Genomic DNA, 22,351 nt, shown 5'->3' with positions numbered 1-22,351 from the left:
TATTAAGAATCTGATTAAACAGCATTCATTACACAGGTGCACCTTGTGCTGGGGACAATAAAAGGCCATTCTGAAGTGTTAAGTTTTGTCACACAACACAATGCCACAGATGTCTCAAGTTTTGAGTGAGCATGCAATTGGTATGCTGACTGCAGGAATGTCCACCAGAGCTGTTGCCAGAGAATGTAATGTATCTACCATAAGCTGCCTCGAACTGGTTTTAGAGAATTTGGCAGTATGTCCAACTGGCTTCATAACCACAGACCACAGTATTGCGTCGTGTGGGCGAGCGGTTTGCTGATGTCAACATTGTGAACAGAGTGCCCCATGGTGGCGGTGGGGTTATGCTATGAGCAGGCATAAGCATGATAATGCACAGCCCCATGTAGCAAGGATCTGTACATAAGCTGAAAATGTCCCAGTTCTTCCATGGCCTGCATACTCACCAGACATGTCACCCATTGAGCACGTTTGGGATGCTCTGGAGTGACTGTGTATCACGGGCACAGCGTGTCCCAGTTCCCGCCAATATCCACAACTTCGCACAGCCATTGAAGAAAATTATAGGACCACATTCCACAAGCCATAATCAACAGCCTGATCAACTTTATGTGAAGGAAATGTGTTGCGCTGCATGAGGCAAATGGTGGTCACACCAGATACTGACTGGTTTTCTAATCCACGCCCCTACCTTTTTAAAAAGTGATCTGTGACCAACAGATGCATATCTCTATTCCCAGTAATGTGAAATCCAATTAATTAATTAAAATTGATTGATTTGCTTGTATGAATTGTAACTCAGTAACATCTTTGAAATTGTTGCATTTTGTGTTTATATATTTGATCAGTATACTTTAAAATGACTAAAACCAAATCGAAACTGTGTCGAAATGATAATGGGCCTATTTTATACAGTTTATTGAATGTGTCCAGCTCCCTAATAATCACGGAAATTAAAGATAAACAGGGTGTATCGAAAATTAGAAAAACGATGGATAGAGGACTATATTTTGCAAATGTAGATGGTGAGGTACAGTAACATAACCAATTTTCAGTGAGGCCCCGGGGCAAAATGAGTTTGACACCCAGGCCATAGAAAAAGTCAATGTGCACTCCCCTGCGCGCCTCCGCGAGAATATTCGCCATTTTGTTTCGAAAATATGACCGAGTTTTTCCTGCTTTAGCTTGTAACAGGCTAGCTTTTGAATTTATGTACTGTAGAGGACATACATAGATATTACGCGTAATAATATTGAATATACAAGGTACACATGTGAGGCCTGTCCGTTGCCACGTCGCAAGAGAATAATATCCGTGTCACCAGGTTGACAGATACTTTGCTCATACTGCTCGTCAGCCTGAACCATCAAAACAAATCACATTTGGCTAGCTCGCTAACTAACGTTAGCCATACAGACGAGTGGATTGCAAACTTTGAACAACACGGTAAGTTTCTCGACCAACGTTGGCTAGCTAAAGCTGGTGAGTTATTTGTGCTTGGCGACTTAAAATACCTGGTTAAGCTATCAGTACCTAGTTAGCTGAAGAGGGTTAGCTAGCTTTTGCCAATTTAGCCAGCTAAAGTTATGCTAATGTTAACGTTAGCTGCTAGTTAATCGGACTCGGAGAGACACTAACGCCGACACCCAGCCCTTTAACCATCTGGCGACAAAGTTGATGATAATTTGCTCAAGTCCTTGTGCTAAAGCTAGCTAAATTGTATGCTAACGATAAGTTAGCTAGGTTAGCTAACTATCTGGATAGCTAGCGGCTCAGGATTCTCTCCGCCTTTGACAGTCGAATCCATCTGGTTTAGCCAATCTACTTTGCTAACTGAATTAGGTTGCTTGCTAATGTGTCCTAACTAACGTTAATACTAGCTGACGTTCGCTGCTGCTGTTCAGACATTCGACGTTAGCAAGACCAAAAAGAGAAGTGAAGTTCGTTCAAGATCATGTCTTGGTTGCAAGAAATGCTAACTATCTAACATGTTACTTCTTGCATTCGTGAAGATATACTTGTTGCGGAAAATTCCACACCGTTGTAAAATTTATAGTTGTCTAGAAACAAATCGACGGTCTTGGAATTTCTATCCATTGAACAAACAAACTCAACCCCGTTTCCAACTGCAGGGCACGGGTTTGGCACTGGCAGCTTTAGCTTATAAATAATCAATGTCAAATCTCCAAGTAGTGAATAGAAGTAACCAGCAAGTACTACTGTAGTGACTTGTGAAGTAAACAGAAATGTGAGCTTCCAACACTCAGCAGTTGATGTGCATTTCTTGCCAAGGCCACCAACATATCATTTTACAGTTGTACAGAACACATGTCCCTGCATTGTCAGACAAGGAGTGATAGTAGACCCTAAAGGGTTGTTCATCTTGCAACTGTTGTGCTGTGGCTGAGGTCCTTGATAGGCCTACAGACAAAACAAAATGGTCATGTTTGTAATAAAGCAATTATTCAAAACCAACCACATCTTGAATCCTAGGTATAAGGTGGCAACAAGAAAGAGCATCTTAAATGAGGCTCCCTGTTGCTACTTCTGTTAGCAACTCATGGAGAAGCACACCTGCAGGTGCTTAGCAGTGCAGCCAACTGAGACTGATAAGCGCCTAATTAGGAAATGGGAGAGCCTGGCTATGTCCCAATTATCTTCGATAGCCTCCTTTCCCTATCAACTCTCCTTCATAACCACCGATTGTAGTAGACTTTATAAGTTTCCACCCTTTTGCTTTTGCATATCTAATCAGTGGTCATGAAGGTGAGGAAACAAGGAAAGGAAGCCATCTAAGATTTGTGACAGCCTGCCCTCTGTTTGCTCTGTCTATGCTGCGTTCATGTGCTATCAGAGTTATCAGAAAATCCTAGTTCCGACTGGGAAGTTTGACTTAAACGACCGTCCAAGTCTGAATTACAAGTGGGGAAACTGAGAAAATTGTTGACTTTATTGACAACTACAACCTTATAAAGAAGCTTTATTGACCATATTGTCAATGTTAAGCAAGCTAGAAAACTTGTATTATTACCAACGTTAGCTAGCTTATCAAGCTAACTAAAATCTTGTTGGTTGACGAATTGTTCCGATCAAAAAGCACATGAATGAAACGGTCGTATACGGCCGACATCAGAACTAGGAAATAGGAATGTCTGACAAGCGTGTGAACGAACGCTGCATTACTATGCAGCCCCATAAGCCACTTGCTTTGCTTAATGACATGCTACTGTTGGGTCATAGCATCCAGTTGATTGATCTTCAACCATTGCTCCTCTTTTCATCATTTACTCTATTAGCCAGTGGACTGTTTTGCTGAGGATGCCCCTGGTGAGTTCTATTTTAGATGAGAAGTCAAGTTTTAGCTTTTTCCTGTGTAGCATCCACAGGGGAGCACTCTAGGGGTTATTGTTGCACTAGTGTGCTCTTTGTAAATGTATGCCAGATGGACTCTCCTGCACGTGCAGGATTGTCCAAATAAGAGGAAAAAGTAGGAAACACTTTGATTTTCTTTTCCAGACCCATTCTTGTGTTGTGTGGGCGGCCAGTCGGTGTAATATTGCACCGGCCAGCACATTTGTCTTTTGTTGACTAAGCAAGTTGGTTTGATTTTGTCCCTTCCAACATATCTGAATAATGGTCTTGATAGGCTAGTTAGTGTGTTTATCATAGCAACCATGGCCAACAGATTTTTCAAAACTATTCTAATTTCCTGTCTATAGTTGTGGTTGCCTAGACCTATAGCTAGGTTGTTCAGTGTGAAATGCTGACGTCAAGAACAGTGAAGTAGCTAGAGCTAACCACAACCTTTTCACATTAGTGACGTATGAGTGAGGGTCCAGGAAAGGGTAGTGTGCACTAGATGCATTTACTTTTGCATATCTTTTAAAGCATACAGATAATAATATTAAATGTAGTAGCTAGGCAGCTAACCCTGCTAGTCAGCCCATACATTAGACTTCAGACAAAGTACTCATGAATTTGACTGTAATTGGTAGCCTGTGCAAGCCTATAATCCATTTCAAAATGCTTATCTCATTTCATAAAGCATTTGCATAGACCTAACAAGACCCAAAGCATGCATCTGGGATTTTGTTTAAGATTTTCCAGCCAGCATCTCTTAGTTGATGGTGTGCCTGTATTTCTGTGTGAGCCTCTCCATTGTTGGCCTGAATGCCATTCACTACTGTCTTCAAGTAATTAAGTTAGCTGAAGTTCTTTTATTGTTAGTGTTCTTGACGACACAACAATAAGCGTTGCACATTTCACCGTTGTTAGGCTAAGTTGAGTTGATATATAACGTTAGACTAGGCCTAGTTCTCTTTTTTTATAAGCCACAAGGCAAGTCGGGGCAGGCCGTTGGCACATCAGTTCATTGACTCATTCATAACTGAAAGCTAAGAATTCTATAGAAGCACGTTGACTTAGGTTCCGGCTGCCCAAGGCTAAGATTTCTAAAGTCAAACCCCACTACAGCTTTCTCACTAGCAATCTACTAACTAGAAGGCTAGGTCATGATCTTGTAACTAATGGCAGCCAGACAAACGTCTTTCTTGAAAAGCTCTGTTTAGAATCCTCTTTGTGATGTCGAGTAGTCTGAGTAAATCTGATGCAACACATGCATCTTGTTTAAAGATGACTATGCAAATACTGCTGCTGACTAATAATAGATGCCTTTGAGATCTGATGCAAGGTCCTATATGAATTGAATTATAATTTATTGTAACCCCCTTCTCTCTCAGGTTATGGTGAGCCTTTCAGTGTGTTGTGTACTAAGGATGCCTGTGTTCTAAGAGGAGACCCATGCTGATAAATGCCAGGTCTCGCCACGCTCTCTGCCGTCTGCACAAACACAAATGCCTGCCTGTCTGGGGGAGATCTGATTAAAGATACCCACATTTCTTCTACTGGTAAGCACAATTACTGGAGGTTACATCTCAAATTATATCTGTAATGAGTTTGTTGTTCATGTGTGGACAGAGCTAGTGACCATGTTGATGTTCCTGCCTCATTGTTTTCGTCCGTTTCTTTGTGTATTTCCCCGGTTACCCTCCCCACCGCATGAACCTCAGCTCTTTTAATCTCCCCTTTCTTCCTCTAAAATAAAAATATATTTTTTGATTTATTTTCATCTCAAAGTGACTCAAAAGCAAAAAAACAAACAAACAAGCAAGCAATATCGTCATGAGTAGGCTAGCTATAGTTGTCTAGGTCAACCAATACATCACCATGAGTTGCCTAGCTATAGTTGGCCAATACATACATCATCATGAGTAGCCTAGCTATAGTTGGCTAGGTCAACCAATACATACATCATCACGAGTAGCCTAGCAATAGTTGGCTCGGTCAACTAATACATACATCACAGAGAGTAGCCTCGCTGTAGTTGGCTAGGTCAACTAATACATCATCATGAGTAGCCTAGCAATAGTTGGCTAGGTCAACCAATACATCACCATGAGTAGCTTAGCTAGGTCAACCAATACATCATTATGAGTAGCCTAGCTATAGTTGGCTAGGTCAATTAATACATCACCATGAGTAGCCTAGCTTTAGTTGGCTAGGTCAACCAATAGAGGCCAAGTCTTTGAGTGTATGCATTCTTTAAAAATGGAGAGGGACAGTTCATTGCTTGCTCAGAAGAAGGTAGTCAGGGAGATGAAGTGTCTGGTGATGATCTTGTAGAGGGCTACATAACCACCAGAAATATGCAGCAAAACTCAATGTTAAAAAAACGAAACGGCTGATAATTATAATAAAATGAAAACCCATATTTAAAGGAGCTCTCTGCTTAGGCTGTTACTAGGGCGCCATGCCATCATTGCATCCCTCTCTCTCTGACTCTCTCCTTCCTTCTAGGGCTGTGTCCCCTGTCCAAGCATCCACCATGTTCTGGAAGTTTGACCTGCACACCACGTCCCACATCGACCAGCTGCTGGACCGGGAGGACGTGACGTTGCGGGAGCTCATGGAGGAGGATGATGTCCTGCAGGAGTGCAAGGCCCAGAACCGCCGGCTGCTGCTCTTCCTCTCCCAGGATCACTGCATGACAGAGCTGGTCAACCTCATCACCACAGAGCCCCCTGCTGACCTAGAGGAGAAGAGCCGCTTTAAGTGAGAAAGGGTCACCCGAGGGGGAAGAGGGATGGGCTGAATGTGGCTGCTCAACACACGTGTATACTATGTCATTATTGTAAGAACATTTGTGCTTAACAAAATATACTTTTAATGAAATAAATATTCAAATACACCCTATGCTTAAGCTATCACGGACTGACCTTTCCTCTAAAGACCAGTTGTACAAAATGAAAGGGGCTTGTCCGTAACATGCTCTGACATGGCCTGGGTTCTATGCTCAGTGGATAAGTACCAACTGCCAAGTTTCAACCTAAGACCAGCATGCATACACTCTATTACATTCTTTGTTTTCCTGTGATTCTCAATGTCTTAACACACCGAGATCCCTGTCTAGAGTGAAAGAGCTTGTGGCTGTGGGGTCTTTGCCTTGTCACTGAGAGGTTGGGAGTACAAATCCAGTTATGTCTGCGGAGTTGTCATCTGCAGAGTTGGTTGAATGGCAGCTGTGATGATTAGAGGTAAAAGGGGCTGGTGCACCATGGCCACTTGATATTGAAATACAGATTTTGCCTAGAAAAACTAAAGCCTTGTTCACGTTGGGAGTTTGAAGTGACTCACATCATATTATTTTTTTTTTTGCATATCTGTTTCGAATCTGTTATTTTTCTCTTGCAGTGTGAATGTCCAAAAAGCACATGGAATCAGATATTTCAAGCCACATTTCAAACCACAGCTACATATCCGACTCATGGCCATGCAACTTGTCTGAACAGTCAAATCTGATTTATTTACCCACAAGTGGTTTTTACTGTTATTTGGCATATCTTGTTGCTTGCTAGCTACTCCGCTACCACCTGTTCTTGTCAAAAATAACTAGCTTGTTAATTGTTTAGAAGTGAGTGAATGTGCTAGAAAGCTAGCTAGTTGAGTGCCGTGGCTTGCTACAAAGGACTCATTTTGGAAGTTGTATCATGTTATCTTTGAGGCTTTAAAATTGTTATTTTAAGATTTCTAACATTCAAAGCATCTGGGATACGTCCATGGCCGAAGGTTGTGGTCACCTTAGCTTGCAACATAACTTTGAATGATAGGACGCACGAACACCATCACCAATCAATCTACACCACTGTGCACACACCCGTTGTTACTATTACAACACCACTGCGCACACACCCATCGTTATTAACTAGTGAGCTAATTACTGCTGTCTGAGCACACATAACCGATTTGGTCACTTCTAACGTTTGAACAGTCAGTATTCCAAAACTTCCAGCATTAAGGTCTGCAGTGCCCACTTTGGGGAAATAATCACTGCTATGAAGGTGGGGGTAGGGGGGGGGGGGGTTATCCCATATGCTCATCACTCCCTTCCAACACCACTGTCCTCCAACCATTTGTGGCAGCACCTCCCCAATAACATGAATAAAACCAGCAAAGTTAGATTTGAACCCATAACCATCAGTGTGGGAAGAAAGGTTCTTACCCCAGAGCCATAGCACCTTCACAGTTCATACATGCCTCTGCATATGATTGATATTGACAATTGTGGAATCACAAACACAACCAGTTAGCTTTGAACCCACAACCATCAGTTTGAGGCAAGGTTCTTACTCCAGAGCCACTGAGTACTTCACTATATATGCTCTCTTCACACAGTTGAGGTTGAGTAGAACAAACAAGCACAGCAAGCTAGATTCAAACCTTTGACCCAATGCTTGAGGCAATGGTCTTACCTCATACTCCCCCAAAAATACACAGTTCTCTTCAAATATTTGATGTTGAGAATTGTTTAAACAAAAACACAGATTTGAACCCACAAGTTTAGATGTGAGGCCAGGTTTTTACCTCTCACCCACTGTCTCCTATATGGCAAATATATAAGTTGGAATTAAATAACATTGCGGGTTATATAATAGGCATTGTGGCTTTTAGAGGCAATATCGATTGAGCAGACATATTCAATTATTGCATCTCAGTGCAAGAGGCGTCACTACAGTCTCGAATCCAGGCTGCATCACATCCGGCTATGATTGGGAGTCCCATAGGGCGGCTCACAATTGGCCCAGCGTCATCCAGGTTTGGTCGGGGTAGGCCGTCATTGTAAATAAGAATTTGTTCTCAACTGACTTGCCCAGTTAAATAAAGGCTAAATACACTGCTCAAAAAAATAAAGGGAACACTTAAACAACACAATGTAACTCCAAGTCAATCACACTTCTGTGAAATCAAACTGTCCACTTAGGAAGCAACACTGATTGACAAATTTCACATGCTGTTGTGCAAATGGAATAGACAACAGGTGGAAATTATAGACAATAAGTAAGACACCCCCAATAAAGGAGTGGTTCTGCAGGTGGTGACCACAGACCACTTCTCAGTTCCTATGCTTCCTGGCTGATGTTTTGGTCACTTTTGAATGCTGGCGGTGCTTTCACCCTAGTGGTAGCATGAGACGGAGTCTACAACCCACACAAGTGGCTCAGGTGGTGCAGCTCATCCAGGATGGCACATCAATGCGAGCTGTGGCAAGAAGGTTTGCTGTGTCTGTCAGCGTAGTGTCCAGAGCATGGAGGCGCTACCAGGAGACAGGCCAGTACATCAGGAGACGTGGAGGGGGCCGTAGGAGGGCAACAACCCAGCAGCAGGACCGCCGCTACCTCTGCCTTTGTGCAAGGAGGAGCACTGCCAGAGCCCTGCAAAATGACCTCCAGCAGGCCACAAATGTGCATGTGTCTGCTCAAACGGTCAGAAACAGACTCCATGAGGGTGGTATGAGGGCCCGATGTCCACAGGTGGGGGTTGGCTTACAGCCCAACACCGTGCAGGACGTTTGGCATTTGCCAGAGAACACCAAGATTGGCAAATAAGCCACTGGCGCCCTGTGCTCTTCACAGATGAAAGCAGGTTCACACTGAACACATGTGACAGACGTTACAGTCTGGAGACGCCGTGGAGAACGTTCTGCTGCCTGCAACATCCTCCAGCATGACCGGTTTGGCGGTGGGTCAGTCATGGTGTGGGGTGGCATTTCTTTGGGGGGCCGCACAGCCCTCCATGTGCTCGCCAGAGGTAGCCTGACTGCCATTAGGTACCGAGATGAGATCCTCAGACCCCTTGTGAGACCATATGCTGGTGCGATTGGCCCTGGGTTCCTCCTAATGCAAGACAATGCTAGACCTCATGTGGCTGGAGTGTGTCAGCAGTTCCTGCAAGAGGAAGGCATTGATGCTATGGACTGGCCCGCCCGTTCCCCAGACTTGAATCCAATTGAGCACATCTGGGACATCATGTCTCGCTCCATCCCCCAACGCCACGTTGCACCACAGACTGTCCAGGAGTTGGCGGATGCTTTAGTCCAGGTCTGGAAGGAAATCCCTCAGGAGACCATCCGCCACCTCATCAGGAGTATGCCCAGGCGTTGTAGGGAGGTCATACAGGCATGTGGAGGCCACACACACTACTGAGCCTCATTTTGACTTGTTTTAAGGACATTACATCAAAGTTGGATCAGCCTGTAGTGTGGGTTTCCACTTTAATTTTGAGTGACTCCAAATCCAGACCTCCATGGGTTGATAAATTTGATTTCCATTGATCATTTTTGTGTGATTTTGTTGTCAGCACATTCAACTATGTTAAAGGAAAAAGTATTTAATAAGAATATTTCATTCATTTAGATCTAGGACGTGTTATTTTAGTGTTCCCTTTATTTTTTTGAGCAGTGTATATATATATATTTTTTTTACTGTGAATGGGATCTCTGCAAAAATGGGAACATTGCCTTTAAAAGCCACAATGCCTATAACTCGTAATTGGATTGAATCCTGAATTTAGTGGGAGCCAAGATATGTTTATGAAGGCTTTTAAGGTTGAAGACTGATAATTTACAGTAGAAACACTGTTTTGAACTCACAATGTCATGAACTGGGAACAGAACTACCAGTGCCATGGTAGATGCCTCTAAATTAGTTAATGTTTTTAGGTTGATCCTTCTAATGTAACAGAAGAGTACAACAGGTGGCGTTGGGTTTGAAACATGTCCAGAGATCAGAGATCCTATTACATTACTATTCTAATTCCTAATTGTATGCATGCCCTCTTGTGGACAACATCTTGCCCTCTAAAGTAGCTGACAAGACACAAAGAACACCAAATAGGCCCTGTTTCCCAAAAGCATCTTAATGCTGAGTTAGGATAGGATGCTATGGTTCTAACGAAGAACTTAGCCTTAAGATACTTTTGGGAAACTGGGCCCTGGTCATGACTGGGTCTATTAGCATAGCATACACAATATGGTCTTCAGTATACTCGGTCCAATAAACATTAATTCAGAATTGATGAGATGAGCGTTGTCAGAATATTTCCAAACATCGTAAAGGTTATATTTCAAGAATTAACACAGACTGTACACCTCCCTCCCACACAGCCGTTCCTTAGACTGTTTCTCCCCCTCTCATCCTGTTGTCCCCTCGCTACAGGTTCCCTAACATCGCCTGTGAGCTCTTGACATCAGATGTGTCCCTCATCAACGACAAGTTGGGCGGGGACGAGTCACTCCTGGAGACTCTCTACCACTTCCTGGAGCAGGACCCGCCCCTCAACCCGCTACTAGCCAGCTTCTTCAGCAAGACCATCGGCAACCTCATCGCTAGGAAAACAGAACAGGTAACCACAATGCCCAAGCAGTTATAAAGGTGGATATAGAAAGTGTAAGGACTACCTGGAGCTCACCAAATGTCTCTCTTGTGCCAGGTAATTTCCTTCCTGAGGAAAAAGGATGGCTTCATCGGCCTGGTGCTGAAACACATCGACGCCTCCGCCATGATGGACCTGCTGCTTCGCCTCATCAGCTGTGTGGAGCCTGCCCCCTTGAGACAGGAGGTCCTCAATGTAAGCTGCCACTGTCTGCCAGCCGTTCCTGTTCTCATAAATGTTGTTCAATTATAAATATAATTTCTTATTGACCTAGACGTCTTGTATTTCTCTCATTCATTCCCTGTCATTATTTTTCTTTCCTTATCTCAGTGGCTGAGTGAAGAGAAGCTTATTCAGAGACTCACAGAGCTCATCCACACAGGCAAAGATGAGGAAGTGAGTCATTGACCGTAAACTGATATTTTAGTATTCTCCTGGACAAGGCACGGCAGTTGATATTAATTATCTGGTCAGAAGTATGAATACTTTTTTATTTATTTTTTCCAGAGACAATCAAATGCGTCCCAGACGCTTTGTGACATCATCCGCCTTAGTCGAGACCAGGCCAATCAGATGCAGGAGAACGTCGAGGCCGACCCCTTATTGGCTGTTCTAGAGTCACAGGAGAGCGTAGCCGGACTCCTGAAGACCATGTTTGAGGGGGATAGGAGTGAGGCCTCCATTGTTAACGGAACTCAAGTGCTACTTACCTTACTGGAGACCAGGAGGTCCGGGTGAGTGGAACAACTGTTCTCTCTCCTCAAATAAACTCTCTCTCCCTCATATCTCTTTCCATTGCCTTGTCCAGAAACAACCTCTAGCCACTTGTGGAGATCTTAAAAGGATATGATAGATTTAAGCAATATGGTAATACATTCACCTTGCCTTCTGATAGGCTGTCTGGATTTATCACCACATTGCTTACACCTGACTAATCCTCTCAGATCTTCCAAATGCTTAAGGCAGGGGTAGGGGCTAGAGGTTGTTTCTGGACAGGGACCATCTCTCCAGCTATTTTAGCATGCAAACATCTTTTTCCTTATCCCTCCCTTGTTCTCTCTTTCCGTCCCAGGTTGGAGGGGCTGATGGATCTCTATTCTCAGGGATATGAAAGGTCTTACACTGTCAACAGCAGTATTCTACATGCCATTGAGCCCCATCTAAAGGACTTCCAGCAGCTTCTCCTGAACCCCCCCAAGGTAAGGATATACAGTAAGGCAGTATGGCTGATCAATTTACAGTGGTCAGTGGGTACTAAGCAAGAAAGACTCAGTCATGAAACATACAAATAATACTTTTTGTTAAAATGTTCTTATTTGATTATGTTGGAGGCCAACAGACTGCAGTAGAATTCAAACCATACTTTTATAAATAAGCTGTTCAGGGTGTTTACCTCAGCTCCAACCATTAACACACAATTGAATCAACTTGTTCAACACAGTTCTTCCTGTATACATTGGACTGTTGAGTAATTGAATTGAACATGGTGTATGTGTAGAAAAGTGCAATACTGACGACCGTTGGCCTTCTGGAGGAGCCGCTGGGGAACGCCCGCCTTCACGTGGCCCGGCTAGTGGCCGCCCTGCTGCAGACCAGCGCCCCCAGTGTCTGTCAGGAGCTCTGCAAGCTCACCACAATGGACCAGCTACTGGTGTGTCTGCACCGCCGGGTTTCATCAACTTGTCATTCTCTTACTCTTTCGCATTCATTCATATGTTCACGCTCTGGTACTTTCTTTTCTTTTATTCACTTCCTCTCCTTTCTGTCGTTCACACTCACATTCTTGTTCTGTCACCCACCATCGGTCACCACGGTTCTCTCGCTCTTTGCTCTCCACAGGACCTGTTCTTCAAGTACTCATGGAATAACTTCTTGCACTTCCAAGTGGAGCTGTGTGTGGCGTCCATCCTGAACCACTCTGTCCCAGAGGAGCGGCCCATCCCTGGCCTCCAGAACCACGAGGAAGAGAAGCCCCCAGCGGGCCCAGAGAACCAGGGGGAGGCAGTAGGTGAGGCTGAGGAGCCAGCCAAGGCCAGCGACCCGGTGGAGGAGACCACCCTTCACAACACCCTGGTGGCACATGTAGGTGGCTTGGTAGCTCTGCATTTATCTGTCTATGTGCAGTAATAGTCTGGTGTAAAACATAACATTTCATTTTCTTATGAGCCCTTCCCTACGATGTAAAATCAATCAATGTGCAGAGGTAGAGGCTATGTACATGAAGGCAGGATAAAGTGACTAGGCATCAAGATAGATGAGTCCAATAAAGAAGAGAGTAGCAGCAGCATATAATGTGTGAAAGTGTGTGAAGTGTGTATATATAGTCTAGAGCAGGGGTGTTCAACTCCCACCATATGAGGTCCAGAGCCTGCTGGTTCTTCTGTTCTACCTGATTATTAATTGCACCCAATCAGTTCCCACTTAGAGGGAAACAATGAAAAAACACAGTGGAACTGGTCCAGAGTTGAGTTTGAGGGGTCTAGTGAGTGTGTGTAGTCAGTGCAGATAGTTTGGGTACCATTAATTGATTATTTAGCAGTCTTATGGCTTGGGGATAGAAGCCGTCTCGGAGCCTGTTGGTCCGAGAACGTTCTACATTATTATTCTGTTTTTATGTTGTCTCTGAATTTTTTATTTTTTTCTTCTATTTCCTCCCCAGCTCTTCCAGAAGTGTCGGTTGGTACAGAGGATCCTGGACGCCTGGGAGGAGAACGACCAAATACAGTAAGACATGTCAGACACTCAAATCCGGGGAACTACTTTTAGTATTGTCCAGTATTGTTTCACTGCAATGGTGGTATCTAGCATGATAGTAGTGTCTGTTAGAGGTCATTAACCGGTGTGTGGTTTTGTCTCTCAGGGCGGAGGGCGGCGCTAGGAGAGGTAACATGGGTCACCTGACCAGGATGGCCAACATGGTGGTACAGAACCTAGAGAAAGGACCAGTCCAGTCCCAGATCAGTGACCTCATCAAAGGTATGTGTGTTTTGATGAGCTGCCAGATTACCACTTCTGTATTCATAAAAGAATAGCAAAGAATGTTCCACTGCCGGTTACTGTGCCTGGGTGAATGCTCAGTTAGAACTGGACTGTGATATTGCAGAGTTGCCAGAGGACTGCAAAGGACGCTGGGAGAGCTTTGTGGATGAGACCCTGAGAGAGACCAACAGGAGAAACACAGTGGAACTGGTATCAACCATTCAGTCACCATCTCTGTCTCTCTCCAACACACAGACACCCTTTTTTTTCTTACTCAATCACACAAGCATTCCCTTCTACACATTCTGTCTGTCATTTCCTCACTCTAATTCTCTGTCTGTCCTGTGTGTCCCAGGTGAGCACCCATAACCTGCACTCCTCCAGTGAAGATGATGATATGGAGAGTCCCTTCCCCAACGATCTGTCACTCCAACAGGTAGGAAGCCACAGCACCATGACGACACATTTGTCTGCACATGAGGAAAGATCATTATTTCATGTTCCCCCCGCTCCCCAGGCTTTCTCAGACTATCAGATCCAGCAGATGACTGCCAACTTTGTGGATCAGTTTGGGTTCAACGATGAGGAGTTCAGTGAGCATGATGAAAACATCAAGTGAGTTTAGTCATCCGTTCCACTATTCCTTCTCCAATAACCAGAAATCAGCTTTGAAACAGACTGTACAGCAGTTTGCTATGACAAAGACCTCTGGGGGGGCTAACAGCTGCTGTTTGCATTAAACGCTATTTTGTTTCCTTCCTTTCCTAAGTGCCACATTTGACCGGATTGCAGAAATAAACTTCAATCTAGATGCTGATGATAATAGTGTAAGTTGTTGTATTGTTCTGTAATGTCTACCAGCTTCATTGTGTGTGTAGTGAAAGTTAATTGTTTACATGCGTTTCCCTCTCCCTGTGTTGAATGCAGGCCAACGCTACTGCCTTTGAGGCCTGCTGTAAAGAGAGGATACGTCAGTTTGACGATGCTGAAGAGGAGGAGGACATTTGGGAGGAGAAGGAGATTAACTATGCAACACAAGTCAAATCCAGAACACGGTTGGTAAAAAGTCAAGATCCAAAAACAAAGTAGGGGATGTTATGCCAATGTGCAGCTCTCGCCCTCGATTTCTCTTTTTCTCATCAAACTTCCGTGTGTGTGTGTCAGGTTTGGGGTGTCCCACACCTCAGAGAGCAGCTCCAGAAGCAGTCTGGAGAACGGGGGTCGGGAGCGGGACCGCGGGTCGGGCTCAGACGAGGACGACGACTCCAGACAGAGCGCCTCAGATCCAGGCAGCCTGAAGGAGAGCAAGGACAACACTCCCAGTACGCCTGGCAGTCAATCAGCTATTTGTAAACTATGCTTATTACCCATATTTACTCAATCAATTAGACAGTCATCATGAATGGTTTCCACTTTGCGAAAACCATTGTACACTTTTTCCTCTTACCATGTGAAGGTCCAAGCTGGACAGCGAGTTTCGGGGAAGCTGGGGGTAACTCGTCCTCTCCGGGTCCTGCAGGCTGGGATTCCCCAGGGGGGAGTGGAGGAGACAAACAGGAGGCAGGTTGGGCCAACTTCACGGAGTTCCAACCTTTCAGCAGGTGGGAACCAAACACTCCATACAATTTTATATACATTTGATGTTAGTGTCTGGGATATTGTAACTTGTCAATTTATCAAACTGTTTTTAGTAAGACCTTTTTTAAATCACCAACATAAGACCTTGTTGTTTACTTCATTGCGTTACATACCAAGTGGTGTGTTGTCTGTTCTCTGTACCTGAAGCTTACCTCCTCTCCCTGCAGCCCAGAGGTTGGCCCCAGATGCAGCTCTCCCGTAGGCAGCAGTGACGCAGACAAACAAGTCAAACCGGGTCCGGACAAGAGTGGTGAGTGTGGGATGAAGGGAGGTTTCAGCCACCTGACATTTGGCTTAGCTCCCCCTTGTGGAGACGGTCATTATTGCATTTGAGAACAATAACTTTTTACAAGTCTTTCATTACTTAACACACAAGCCAAAGGGATTGTGTGTCCAGGTGCGAGCCCCTCTCCCGGTGGTGAGTGGCCGGTGGGTGAAGGTAGGAAGGCTCCCCTCGTAGCCTCAGATAGCAGCTCCTCCGGGGGCTCCGACAGCGAGGAGGACGACAAGACTGCCGCCGCCGCCGCAAAGGAAACCACCAGCTCGCGCGCCAACAAGAAAGCAGAAGTCAAAAGGTTGGTTTAACATGAGGAACAGACTCGTCATACTCACACAGTCAATGCTAAATCATTTTCTGTAGAAGTCCACTCAAGCCTTAGTACCCATGTAAATAAACATCTATATTTGAAACATAACTACCACATTGAAGTAATTATACACTGGACTTGAACTGAAATGACTGGATTCAGAGTTTGGAAATCCAGGGAGCTTCCCATGAGCTATGAATGTGCTTTACTGAAGAGGAAGAATCACTAACATTGTAAATATGAGTTCAAGTGGTTAAACTACCAAAATACAGTTCAACAAACACTCTTCACATGTTTATTTTCTACACACACTTCTGTTGATCACTGACTAACAAGCAAAAAAAACTAACTTTTTCTCTGTGCTACAGTGAGAACCCCATCCCTCTGGAAAAACTGTCCCTCACAGACGCCCCCAAGTCCCCCCCAAAGGCACAGCTTGCAGCAGACACACCGCCAGCCTCGACCCCCATCCCTCAGACAGACAACAAGTAGGTGCCAGCTCGTGTGTGTACAAATAATGCATGCTTGCACGTAGAGATCCCAGGCAGATCAGGGCTAAAAATATTCTAGTTTCCTTTTCCTAACAGCCAGAGCCAAGCCACACATCTGGACGTTGAACAATAGCATTGCTAGTTGCCAGCGTTGTGAGCCTGTAGAAGTATTTACCGTGAACTCTAGCCTGCCAGAGGAGGAGGAGAGGTGGTCTGCAATGTTGGATTATGTTATCACCCTCTCACTTTGTCTCCATCTCCCTCACTTTCTTAAATCGCTTCTCTCTTTACCCTCTCTTCTCCCCCCCCCCGCCCTCCAGAGAGGATCCACCCCAGTGCCCAGAGATGCCAGCAGTCAACGGGCCTGTCTGAGGGGCAGACGGTCCTAAACCCCAGACTGGTGTGACAGACTGTGCCATTTCCAGGGAGACCACCCTCTCCCAAATAACCTCACTGCAACCTACAGTGTTTTAATGAATCACGCTGCCATGTTATTGGACCTGGACACTGCCAATCAGCACCAATAATGAGGCGGGACGTGTAAAAGCAACCAATAGGCAGAACAGTGTAGAGGAAATTGTCTTCAAAGCCTTTTCTGATGTTGCTCATAAGTATGTGTGGTTTTAATGTAGCAGTGATCTTTTAAACAACCGAAATCCGAAAGGAGTATAAAGTTTTTTTCTGAAGGATTTGTTCTCATACTCTTTTCACAAACGGTTGGACCTGAGTGGTAAGGAGCGGATAGCACAGGTTAACTTAACAAAATGATGCCTCAACAATAAATACCTTTCTGAAATATTTTTCTCCTTGAGAGCTTAAAAGGCACTTATGCAGCCTGTACATTATAGGACAATGTTATGTTCTACCCTCAGCTCTGTTGGCCATCTTGTCTGTCTCTCAGATCAAGATTTTTTACCAAACCTACTCTTTATTCTTGTACCTCACTAGTTCTCTGAATGTTTTAAAGTGTCCAAGGAAAAGGAACACACAGTTCTATAATCTTCTGCTCATGTGCAATAATGACAATTAGCCATTTTATTTAAATCAACTTTGTGTTGTCGAAAGGAAGACTCATTCGGTATAGTTATGGGCCAACTAATTTGGATATAAACTAAACTCGAGGTTTTGATTTGTCTTGTGTTATTGCATGTATAACCGGTTCTCCGTTGACCTAGCTCGTGAGCTGAGACCTGATTGTAATTGACTGTTATTGCTATCCCCCTTAAAATCAACAAAACATGATCTACCTATATTCAAATATCTACATTTTAAAGTAATTTTACAAGCAATCTTGAGATTACCGTGTGTTAATGTTCCGTTTTTCCTAAACCCTTACAGGGCAGGAACTGCCTTTGCACCAGATAGGGGTGAAGCGGTCTTCTTGTGAAGGTCAGCGTTGGGTTCTGCTAAATACTTCATCTCTCTAGTGCAGGGGTACTCCGGGCAGAGCAAAATTCATTAAGTGGTACATCAACCAGTGTATTTAGGCATTTGACACCTAGCAAGTTGTGTGGTTGACCACATGAATAGCAAAGTACTTAAATGGAGATTTCACTGATCCAACAATTGGATGGATGACAACCATAGTGCTTTCACCCATCCAATCATGTCTGATCACCTTCAGGCAGAGAGGAAGGGGAGGATGCATTGGTGTTTCCCTCATTTTGGGACTGTGACCCAAATGGAGGTGTGTTTTGATGCCAAGTTGTTTCAATCTAAATATATAAAAGTGTGAGCGTAGAACAGATAATGCTTTGTGTTACCAAGTTAATGTCTTGGCTTGTGAAAGCATCAGCTTTCCTTACACCCTGTCATCTCCATCACTTTACATTTTGTGAACATCTTTAATAGCATGTTATCTTGCCTTGGTTAAGTTTAGGGTTGAACGGTAGATTCTGACCTGACAGCATTTTCTTCAAAAAAGTGCATGTTCTTACTTGGCCAGTCTGATTTGTCTGTCTCCTGACAAGTCTAACAATGGCTTCAGGAAGGCTATATAGAGTTCAGAATGGTGATCCCTGCCCATAGCACTGACCATTAACCACTCCAGGGTGAGGCAGCTCTGGACAACCATCACCTGCATGGATACATAATTAGATCCGCCATATCTATTTAACTATCACATCCACCTTCATACTGGTGCTGTGTCTAACATAACCAGGGAATGAGGTTGGTTTTACCTGGCTGGTGCTGTGTCAAACATAACCAGGGAATGAGGTTGGTTTTACCTGGCTGGTGCTGTGTCTGAACTCATGTAGCTCTAAAATTGAGCGCTTCATAAATCATAACTGATCAGAGACATTAACAGTTGTTACAATCTTGGACTAAATAAGAACTTGCGACAGAAAAAAAAGGACAAACCAGTGAATTTTAAACCCACAGTGTTTTTGTTTTAATTCTAAAAAATATATTACATGATTGACAGACCCAGCTCAGAAGGAAACTTCAAATTAGAGAAAAAAAATTAAAACAAATAAATAATAAGGTTATATTGTACTGATCTGATTAATGTTGTGGATATAATCTAACCAAATCAGGAGAGATTAGTAGACTGCAGAAAATGGGATGAGCTGGCCTTTAAGTGTGTGTTGAGGTGGGTGGGTGACATTTTAAACACCCCACCTGTGCAGGTAAGCAACTTAATGAGATTCCGTAACTCCATTCCAGAAAACCCACCTTAACTAGGGAGGCTAGTTCTTGCTCATACAAACACACCATTTCCACTCTGCTTAGGGAAGGACAATGAAAAAAGAAAGAAAGACATTGAGGGTTTACTTATACAACACATTTTCCAAAAAGTAGTAGCATTAGTCACGTAAACACAGAAATAAACAAATGGCACATTGGATTCCTAATTTTAAAAATAAGTGGTGCTTTTCTTACTGAGGAGACAAAGTTAAATAAATTACTACCATAAACGTTACATACAAATCTGAGTAGTATATACAAAAGGAGTTAGACACAAATCTACAATTCAAATTTTATGTTCAACATGACAGCAGTATAACCATATTTTACACGGCAATGTGTGTGCGTCTGTTTTCATAACTTGGGGGCTCAAAATGAGGGCTAACCGATACTGCTCTGTAGCATAAAAAAAAAACTAACAATTGATTTAATTGAAATCTCACAAATTCCAGCTAAACATATTTTCTCTACAAGGCTCTAACAGACATTGACTCCTATGTACAGGCTTAAGAATAGAATGTAACAGCCTCTAGCTAAAAACACTGGTTTAGACAGAAGAGCAGCGGCGAGAAAGTCGGGACTCGCTGAAGTATTACTGTTCACATAGATGCAGTTGTTCAGAAGCCAAGCTGTGACTCACAGACCACCAAACAAAGGCTGAGTAGGTGCACAGAGAGTGATATCTTATCCTCGGACACATGCTTTTGAGACTTTCAATGTTATTAATTGGCTGCGTAATTATAGTTGGGGATTTGAATTATTCTAAGTGCCTTGAACACCTAACGCTCCTCTCTGGTTAAGAACTATATTACCGGAAAAAATTGGTTGTGTAGAGCACATTCCAATCCAACTGTCTAATACTTGTCACATGTTAAAATCCACTGGCACTTGTATAACTGAAATACCATTTGTCCAACATTAAACCTGACCATAGAAACGTATCCAGGAAATCTGTCATGTTAGTCAGATCCAGTCTCAGCACTGTGCCATGTAGTAAACAGACTAGTCATGCATCCCATAATCCCCTCTGCTCTGCCCACAGGCCCCATCCACCTTTTGTTTTATCATTTTGTGCATAAATTAATTTTCACAAAAATATATCCCTCCTGTTCCTTCAGCATCCCTTAACATTCAACTGTAATAGTGGTTTTTATTTGTTTTTGAGAAATATAGAGGGAGAAGTACAGCCCATAGCTTCTTGTGTAAACACTAACATTGTTCTGCAGACAGACTCCCTGTCCGGTAGATTTAGAATCTCCGACTGCCATTCTCCTGGTTTGATCACGAGGGCTAATAACAGCATATCAACTGCTCTGGGTGTGGGTGTGATAACTAGGAGGACTGATCTCTCACTGACCCAAAAATGTAACAGATCAGCTGTAAAAAATATCAATTCTTCATAAACCGTTGAGAGGGCTCCCTTGGTGATGTGTCTGGGGAATAAGAGACATCTTAGAGGGGATCTGTGAGTGTCAAACTCCTCACGGGTAAGACTCGGCTACATCAGACAGTGACGGGGAAACGGGAGGCTTCAACGTCAGCTAGCAGGTGACCATGACGACTGTCCTGCATCAGTTGGGGCCGATTCTGTGTTCTGTTAAAGAATTCACTTCCTGTTTTCATGGTCAACAGGACATGGCTGGGCTGGATAATGTAGTTCATCATTACTTCCTCCCTGGTGTGTGGAGGAATGAGAGTTGTAGTCTCTAGGAGATGGGAGTCTGGCTACATCTGCATGCTGGAACATGCTGGAGGCCCCAGTTAGATTACTGAGAAACTGTCCATCTTCAAGCTCACACAACAAACTACATCATGCTTGTTTAATTTTGCATAGACATCCAGCGCAAAGAGTGGTTGTACTACCAAGGTGACAGGCTGCAGCCAGCAACACGGTGAGACAAAAGCGAGTGGTCATTCAGGAACTTCTTACTTTCATTTCGGTTTTCTTTAATTTTTTTATAACAAAAAGACTGAAACGTGACATCAGTTCAACGGCGCTCAACTGTGGAAAGGACTCTGTCTCAATCCCGCCTCCTTCTGGAGAGGAACTCCTGTGATTGGCCAGCAGAGATGTCCATCGGGTGCCTCAGCATTGCTCATTGGTTCCTGGTTGGATAGTTCCTGTTATGGTGGAGCTGTGCATCTCTCTAGGCATCAGAGAGGCAGCTCTGAATACTGTCCATCCACAGCTGTGCGTTGGGGCTGTCCTGCGCACAGAAGTTATACACTCGTTTGGTCGTCTTGAGCTGCCGTAGAAAGAGAACGAGAGAGGTTAAGACTGTTTGACCGTTCTTATGTTACCGTGTAGATTTCCTTTTTACATTGGAGTCATTTTGCAAACACATTCGCTGATCATAACATGTCACAATACACACATAAAAACCATCACACTGAGGCCTCCGGTAACTCACATCGAAGAAGGCTTTCTCCTCTATGTTTTTGGGCGCTCCCATGGTGGGCGTGCCTGGAATGACGGACTCCACCTCCGCCAGCTCAATCACCCCCTTACACTCCTTGTCCTGCCTGGTCTCATAGTATCTCAGCTAGACAGAGAGAAATCATTATCACCATCAGTCCATCATCACCATCAGTCCACCTCCCTCCTCTTACCTGATGTTTGGTCTTGTCCAACACAAACCAGCGGGGTTTCCATGGCTTCAGCAAGGCACCTTTCTTAAACAGGATACCCTCAAAACTCCTGGGAGTCAAAGGTAGAAGGAACCCAGTCAGCCACTTTCGTAACACACTGAGGGGTAATGTGTTGCTGGGGCAGCGATAAGAGTGGGGGTACAGACCTGTTCTCACTCTCCGTGCTCTGGAACTGGCTGTATAGGGTGCTGGTGCTGGGGCGCCCAGCCACAGGGGTGGAGGTGGTGCTGGTCTCACGGTCCATGGCCAGGTTAATGGAGGAGCCCACTCCACTCTCCGGAAGGTACACCCCCTGAGACCGCCGCTGGTGACTCAGATTGGACGACATCAGCAAGGAGCTGTTGAAAGACGGCTGAAAGAGCGAGAGAACGGAGGACGAGCAAGAAAACACAGAGGGCTAATATATTCAATAAAACATAAATAGTTGCCACAAGAGGTCAGTAGAACACATTACTATAAATCTACAAGCAGTTATTTTCAAATAATCTTCAAAGGGTCTAAGTGTAAGTTTGTTAGAAGGATGGCATCCTAATAGCCAGTGAAACCCTAGGT

General features: G+C 44.1%; 2 protein-coding genes across 16 annotated transcripts in view; one reads left to right on the top strand and one right to left on the bottom strand.

Annotated features, from left to right (window-relative positions):
• The first annotated feature begins 1,109 nt into the window (after positions 1–1,109).
• Positions 1,110–17,751, top strand: LOC110490387 (serine/threonine-protein phosphatase 6 regulatory subunit 2). 6 transcript variants are annotated; one of them, XM_021563759.2, is made up of 23 exons: positions 1,110–1,446; positions 4,740–4,907; positions 5,857–6,111; positions 10,551–10,737; positions 10,825–10,962; positions 11,098–11,163; positions 11,275–11,501; positions 11,840–11,966; positions 12,266–12,418; positions 12,607–12,849; positions 13,427–13,491; positions 13,628–13,743; positions 13,871–13,956; positions 14,102–14,182; positions 14,264–14,361; positions 14,516–14,573; positions 14,674–14,801; positions 14,911–15,068; positions 15,203–15,347; positions 15,552–15,634; positions 15,782–15,959; positions 16,340–16,459; positions 16,783–17,751. In XM_021563759.2, exons 3-23 carry the CDS (start codon positions 5,885–5,887, stop codon positions 16,832–16,834), a joined length of 2,736 nt encoding a protein of 911 aa, XP_021419434.2. In that variant the 5' UTR covers positions 1,110–1,446; positions 4,740–4,907; positions 5,857–5,884; the 3' UTR covers positions 16,835–17,751. The 6 variants fall into 6 exon arrangements, with proteins under 6 accessions (XP_021419434.2, XP_021419433.2, XP_021419432.2 ...); XM_021563758.2 differs by having other exon boundaries at positions 15,761–15,959; XM_021563757.2 differs by having other exon boundaries at positions 14,911–15,095.
• Positions 17,752–18,830: 1,079 nt separating this feature from the next.
• Positions 18,831–22,351, bottom strand: part of sbf1 (SET binding factor 1) — a 76,361-nt gene continuing 72,840 nt past the window's right edge. For all 10 annotated transcript variants that reach the window (XM_036944739.1, XM_036944740.1, XM_036944741.1 and 7 more), the window contains 4 exons: positions 21,946–22,151; positions 21,761–21,848; positions 21,562–21,693; positions 18,831–21,396 (listed from right to left, as the gene is read on the bottom strand). In XM_036944739.1, the coding sequence (XP_036800634.1) occupies positions 21,298–21,396; positions 21,562–21,693; positions 21,761–21,848; positions 21,946–22,151 (525 nt within the window). In that variant the 3' untranslated portion in view covers positions 18,831–21,297. The remainder of the gene's footprint in view (positions 21,397–21,561; positions 21,694–21,760; positions 21,849–21,945; positions 22,152–22,351) is intronic.

This window comes from Oncorhynchus mykiss, chromosome 15 (assembly GCF_013265735.2).
Source record: "Oncorhynchus mykiss isolate Arlee chromosome 15, USDA_OmykA_1.1, whole genome shotgun sequence".
Taxonomy (NCBI): domain Eukaryota; kingdom Metazoa; phylum Chordata; class Actinopteri; order Salmoniformes; family Salmonidae; genus Oncorhynchus; species Oncorhynchus mykiss.
The sequence above is the reverse complement of the archived record's forward strand: the minus strand, read 5'-3'. Positions and strand labels throughout refer to the sequence as shown.